Genomic DNA, 7,569 nt, shown 5'->3' with positions numbered 1-7,569 from the left:
TTGGATCCACTATCAAAAGATAATGTCGATCCTCTATTGTGCTCTCAATCTGTCCAAATACTACAGTCTGACTCAATTCTGCAAAGCTCAAGAATCCTTAAAGTTGAGTCAGACACGTGGGTCCTCGATGCCCACCACAATCGACAACTTAAACGCTGCAGCTGCTACCCCGATCCTTCTAGAACACTGACTTCCAACTTGCACTACATTTTCCAGGAACTTGCAGCTGCTTCCCCAATCCTTCTGGAACACTGACTTCGAACTTGCAGCTGCTTCCCCAACCCTTCTGGAACACTGACTTCGAAGTTGCACTACAATTTCCAGGAACTTGCACCACCAGTAATGTTGGGCCACTTATTTATTTCGCTCATTGAAGCCACTGTGTCCTCATCGAAAGACTTTCGGAACGCAGAAAAAGATCATTGAAGGTGCGATAGTTTAATTTTATCTGGTACGATTATACTAGAGGCAGGTCGGTATTCTCCAATCGGCTATCGAAATGAAGGTATATTTATATCAGTTAATCACACTCTTGCAGATTCGTGTTTGGGTTAATGATTTGAAATATTTTATATCAAATTCATGGTTAACCATAATTTGGATATGCAGAAAACAGTGTTGAAATCGGCTATGGAAGACGAGAGAAGCAAGAGAAGAGCCATGAAGGCCGTTGCAGAAACCGGAGGTACGAATCTGCATTACCTGCTTCCGCCACAATATTTTATTACCATTTACAATATATTTAGGTTTATGATTTACGCTTACTAATGTTGCCCATGTTCTGTTTCAGTGGTCTCCATTTCTGTGGACATGAAAGAGGGAAAGATAACTGTGGTTGGAGAAGCAGATCCTGTGTGGCTCGCAACAAAGCTGAGGAAAATAGGGTTCAGAGCAGAGTTAGTAAGCGTGGGTCCTGCCAAAGAAGAAAAAAAGAGCTGATAATTTGTTAACAGCTTCAAGCCCAATCCTATGTTTTACATAATTCTCAGAGCCGGAGTCTCGTAGGGACCTCTCATTTTATTATGAGAGTAGCGTTTTAAAGGTGCGTTTTGGATATTTTTTTTCGGTTGGCTTTAGATATTTCTAAGCGCCACCGAGTTTTCCATTAAAAAGCTGTATACATATATTTTCATTTTGTGAAAATGAAATCGGAATTTGGCATTTCAGTGCTCTCCTCTGAGATTGTTCCCTTCAAATTTCTTAGACTAATTCCTGACATATTAATATGTAAATTAGGCACTGTTAAAATCCCACCACCTAATCAAATTTGCATTATACAGCTTCGCTGGATGTATAAAATCAGGCCACGCACAGTCAAAAGGCCCACCAAATAAATTATATTGTATGCCTTGCAGCGAAGCGTAGCTTTTTTTATCGGAGTTGTCTATAATGCGACTTTTTGGAGATTCCGGTGACGGAATCCGGCAGAAGAAATTGAGGTTAAATCTTGATTTGTTGCAGTTAAAATGGTTTTTTAACTGCATATTTGGATTCAGCACGCTGGAAAACCCCTGGGACACTTTCATTGTGCAGAAACTAGCTATCAAACTTGGGATTCCAATAAATTCCTGCCGGATTTCGACCAGAAAAAACAGCGGGAAAAACTTTCAAAAAGTCGCGTTATAGACAACTGCTTTTTTATCCATTGACGTTATCTGCGACATTTAGGAAAACACATCTACAAAACAACCTTTCTTGTAATCATCGTACAAGACACGCGCCAAATCTAAAAACAGAGATCCCTTCCTCGTACGACAGACCCATCAAATCTCAAAACTAAAGACGCGTTCCTGACTCATGAATGCGTGGACCGTCAGGGACCCATTATTAGCTTCTGATAAGCTAGGACTTAAACCATGCATTAGCTTCGAAGATTTAAATTATATATATATATATTTAATATTTAAAAAAATGATTTCTCATACATTTAATTATATCACAATCAACAAATGGTTCCTATGTACCTCGCTTCGATGAGTAACTCCTCGATACAAATGTTTCCAAGCTGATTGCACGGGTTTCGTTTCTATTCGGACCGACCATTTTAACTCCATTAATGTCGAGACATTCACCTAGTAAACTCTATTGTCGACACTCAGCTCGCATTCTTATGCGTGATGTGAATGTAGGCATTTAACTATATGTAACAACAAACACCCAAATTCCTCCCTCTCGGGCTCGCTATTCCAGATTCTAGCCTTACTGTTTTACTCTGATGGAGTAGAAGTTATATGGAAAAAATTTGTAAAATTCTTGAGTATATATCTTTCCAATGCTGACATATATATATAAATTAAAATAAAAAGCTAAAATTTTAAAAATCTCAAAAATTTCTTAAAAATTGAGGCTATGATGCAAATAAAATTATATCGTGGAAGAAAATGTATAGTGCATAGTTTTACATCATAATAACATATTATGAGAATTTATGTATTCATTTATAAATTATACGATGCTCAATATAAACTGAATTTCATACAAATTCCATATTAGAGTGAACAATATAGATTCTACACTACCAACCAAATTAATTTATGTGTAGAATGTGGTCATGTTAAATGTATATAAAAAAATTCTTCAAATATACATTTATATCCTTAATCATTATTACTTATTTATCAGGGTATTTTGTAATGGTTAACAATAACATCTATTAAATTTAATTATTAATTATTTGTTAATATGATCAAACCACCTTTTTATTTTATAATTCAAAATGTTATATTACAATTTAGTACTTTAAAAATTTGTAATTAAAAAATCCACAATGTTATAACCCACTAATATTTACCCCATAAACTCTGACGAAATTAATTAAAACCCTTATTAAGAAATTTAATTTGATAAAATTCATTATATAAAAATTAAAATACCATCACTACTTTTTAATGGCTATCCTATGCTATTTAACTAGCACAACCACATTTAATAAATGTACTTGATATATGTGGTAGCAGTGAATTTAATATATACTATATTATAAATTCAATATGCTAAATTAGTATATATAATATATCAAATCTAAGATTAATATAAAGAAACTCCAAGATTATAAAATCAAGAAATCATAAACCCAAGAGATTATTAATATCATAAACCTAAGGGCTTAAGAAACCAATGGGATTAATACTATAAACCCAAAAGATCCGTAAACCAACGAATTAATAAACCCAAGGAATAAATATTTAAAATCCAAGGGAATAATAATAAACCAAAGGAATTAGTATTAATATTACAAACCTAAAAAATCAATAAAAACAACACATTAATATTAAAAACCCTTGAGATTAATATAAAAACCTAAGAGATTAATAATATTACAAACCCAAGCATAAGCATTCCCGGGGTTTAATATTATTCCCTTGGGTTATAAGATCAATCCCTTTGGCTTATTAATTTAAGGGTTCGTATTCCTAGGGTTTAATATTATTCTTTTGGGTTTATAATCCCAATGGGATTAATTTTATAGACGCAAGGGATTAATATAGAGAACTCAAGAGATTAATATTATAAACCCTTGGGATTAATATTATAAATGTAAGCGATTATTATATTATAAACCCAAAGAATTTCTATTATAAACCTAGGATTAATATTATAAACCCTACCATTAATATTATTCTCTAGGAATATGAACCCACACATTAATAAACCCAACAGATTGATATTATAAACCCAAGGCACTAATAAACCCAAGGGTTTGATACTAAAATGCCAGAGGAATAGTATTAAGCCCAAGGGATTAATATTGTAAGACGAAGGTATATAAACCCTAAGATAAATATTGTAAATCCTAAAACAAACATGGTTGACCGTCATTGATTTTTATATTGAGACAATCTTTGTTGCAAAGTGACGTTGGACCATGGTTGACCATGACCCTACCATGGTTGATTTTCATATTGAGAAAATATTTGTCACTATGTGATGTTGGATAATGGTTGACCATGATTCTAAACCAAAGGGATTTATATTAAACCTTAGTATTAATGTTATAAACGATGGTTTATATTCATATTGAGACAATCTTTGTCACAATGTGGCGTTGGACCATGGTAGACCATAACTGACCATGGCCGACCATGTTTAACCAATGTTGACCATGATTGATTTCCATATTGAGAAAATCTTTGTCACGGGCCGAAGGGATTAATATTATAAATTCATGGATGTAAACCCTAAGATAAATATTATAAACACTAAGATAAACATTAAACCCTAACATTAATATTATAAACCCCAGGATTAATATTATAAAACTAAGGGATTAATAAACCCTAACAATGATATTAAACCATATGCATATAAACCCTAAGATTAATAAACCCAAGGGATTATTATTATAAACTGAATGGATTAAACCCTTGGGATTAATATTATAAACGTAAGTGATTATTAATGTTATAAACCCAAGGGAGTAATAAACCCAAGGAATTTATGATATAACCCAAAGGATTATAAACACATGGGATTTATATTAAACCCTAAGATTAATATTATAAAACCTATCAATAATATTATACCCTTAGAATATTGTAACAACTCTGGTGAAAATTCCATGTAATAAATGTTAATAAAGGAAAAATAAGACCACAGTTAAGGGACACGTATTCCAAGTTGAATGTTGGGCAAAGATATCCTAGTGGGCATCATTGGATGTGTGTTTTGGCTAAGGAAAATTGGCAAAGACATTAAAAGGATAAATGCATTTTTGACACATTTATTTATAAAAATAAAGGAAATTAGGAGAAAAAGGAGGTGAAAGGTCGGAGGCTGCATGTGAGGAGGAAAATGAAGGAAAATATTGGAAAATGAAGAAAATAGGGGCCTCATTAATAAAAAGGCTTCTGAGGATCAATTGGTAACCTTCTTCTAGTCTAATTTTTTGAGCTCTCTCATTATTCTCTCTCACTCTTGATCACTTAGAGTTTTCTTGGAGCACTCTAGCTTTGGATCAAAGAAGGAAAAGCAAGCAAAGGAAAGGAAGGAAAGAAATGATCAAGGAAATGAAAGCGGGATCAAGTAGCTTCAGCAAGAATACTTGCAGGTAACATTTTTCATGTGTGATTTCCTAGTTGGTTTGGACATGCATGGCTTTGCATGTTGGTGTATGGTTCTCTCGATGTCGATGGCATGGTTTTTCGGGTTATGACAATGATTTTTAGCCTACCCTTTCCTTTTTACAGATGCCATGGTATGTTGGGATGTTTATCTCGGTTTTGAGCTTTGGTTTGCCAGATGGTTTTCAAAATCTGGGCGGAGGTGATCTCAAATTTCATTCCCAAAGGCCTAAGAATGCCTTGACTGATTTTGGCGGGATACATGGTAAAGCTAAGGGAGAAGTCTCGGTTTAGGGCCTAGTGATCCGGGTTTGGATTGCAATAAATCCTGAGAGAGTGGTCTCAGTTTAGGGCCTAGTGATATGGGGTTGGATTGCGGTAAAGCTTGAGAGACAGGGAGACGGAAAATTCCTCAAGGATAGTGATAGATTCTGAATGGCATTCCAATTTTAGTTCGGTTGTGATCAGAGCACCGGTTTTGGTGTGATCACAGTTTGGTGAGGATGGAGGTGGTTTAACCTCTGGATTCCGTTGGTTGTTCTTGGATTGGTTGTTCTATGAGATTCCACATTCATGCTTGGAATCTGGCACGTGGGTGATTGGCTGAAAGAGAGAATTTTTTTAGCAATGTCTATGGTTGGGTGGTACGTGGAAGTCTCAACTTGGTGATATTTGCCTATGATTAATAAAATCTAATTTCTATTACTCTTTCACTCATTTATATGTGGATTTAATGGATGTCATATCTCTAATATCTATATGGTTTTATGTTGGTTATAAGCATGGTTAAATGACTGATTCATGTCAAGGTTATTTCATGTATTTACTTGTAATTATTAAATGGATGGATGCAAGACCTAATTGATGATATAATAGTTCAATGGAGAAGGAGGTGATTATTCTGGTTATGTTTCATAACATCTTTCAGTCATTTATGCTTTGTCTTGTATCCTAGACCTGTAGGTTGCATTGATGCCAAGTGTTTGACAGAATGTCATTCCCTATTGGGTATTCTCAGTCCTAGTCCTAAGGTTAATTTTGATTTATCAACTTTTCTATCATGTATTTGATGGATTACGAAGGTTGTAGAAAGTTGTGGGCAAAGGTCAGGATTCCGGTTTAGAAAATTGGCATAAAAATCAGGGTCGCTAGCACAGGTCTGTTGTGAAAAGTCCACAGTTTCTCGAACGTAGGCCTATGAGAGAGAATAGAATGAGAAAAGTCCATAGTTTGTCTTGCCTATAGAATGAGAACGAATTTGAGTTAAAAAGCTTAAAACACCAGTGGGACCCAAGGGTAGGATGTCCGAGTGGCTGACATGTCCCCTTGGGGTGTTGTTGTTCATGTGGATGGGTTTTTTTTTATGTGTTCAATCAATTCCATTTCCTTAAGGTTACCAAGAAAATTGAATCCATTATAGTGACCTTTCTCATCACATGTTTGTCCCGACTATTTGGTTGCTCGAGTGTAGGGAAAATTTTAAAAACCCCCCTATATATATATATATATATATATATATATATATATATATATATATATATATATAATAAATGGGCGATTCCCCATGATACATAGGAAAAGTGGAAGGCAATTTTATCAATAATATAATATGTATATATAATTTTTTTGGCGAATCTCTCACCAAATTATTTTATCTTGTAAAATCATGGCGAATCTTTAATTGGATTATAAAATCTTGTAAGATCTTGGTGAATATTTCACTAAATAATAAAGGCTTTGTAAAGGGCTAACAAAGTTCATAATGAGTATTTCTTGTAATGGCTTGAAGCCTTTCTAATCAACCCATTAAGAACCAAAACAAGTATATTCCTTATATGGAATATAAATATTCTCATGGAAAGTAAATTAGGTTTAGCGCAGGTGGTAAGGAGAAATCCTACATGTGACAATGTGTTGGACTCATAATGAGTATTTCTTGTAATGACTATGAGCCTTGCTTTCTAAGCAAATCCCTTGACGACTGAAATATATATATTAACTCATATGGAATATAAATATATTTCTCATGTATTGGAATATAAATATATGAGTGAGGAGTGGGAAATGAACCACAATAAGTCCTTTGAAAATTGACATGAAGAAGATAAGTGCAAAAAATAAAAAAGGTGAAAATGGAAAAATTGAGAAGAAATACAAGGGAAAAATGGTGAAACAACAAATTAATAATCCATGGGAGGAACAATGATTAGAGATAGTGAGGGAAGATGTTCCCTCAGCCTAGGGGTAACAAAGGTAGACATTAGAACTCTCACTTATGCAAGTGTAGCTAAACAAACATTAAGCTCTATGCCAGTCATGAGAGGGAGGAAATTTGGGAAAGAAATGTGAGAACAAGAATTTAAATGGAACAAAGCATTGGGATTACAATCCTTGCTCGTTGAGTTTGGGTACTTCCTTTGAGGCCTATTGAAAAATTAGGAATGATCTATCTATGTATCTTGTTATATAATTAGTTTGTAAAATAGTTTCCAAGTAGCTATGTTAGAGC

At 34.0% G+C, this 7,569-nt stretch overlaps 1 protein-coding gene across 1 annotated transcript; it reads left to right on the top strand.

The window, feature by feature from the left end:
- Positions 1–251: 251 nt before the first annotated feature.
- Positions 252–1,161, top strand: LOC149177188 (heavy metal-associated isoprenylated plant protein 39-like). The gene is made up of 3 exons (XM_089423330.1): positions 252–505; positions 610–685; positions 791–1,161. Exons 1-3 carry the CDS (start codon positions 500–502, stop codon positions 937–939), a joined length of 231 nt encoding a protein of 76 aa, XP_089279456.1. The 5' UTR covers positions 252–499; the 3' UTR covers positions 940–1,161.
- The last annotated feature ends 6,408 nt before the right edge of the window (positions 1,162–7,569 follow it).

The sequence above is a fragment of the Pinus tabuliformis genome, chromosome 4_1, assembly GCF_031772625.1.
Source record: "Pinus tabuliformis cultivar Carrire ecotype Pingquan chromosome 4_1, CPIR1, whole genome shotgun sequence".
Classification (NCBI taxonomy): Eukaryota; Viridiplantae; Streptophyta; class Pinopsida; order Pinales; family Pinaceae; genus Pinus; species Pinus tabuliformis.
Note: the sequence above shows the minus strand (reverse complement) of the source record. Positions and strands in the feature narration are given on the sequence as shown.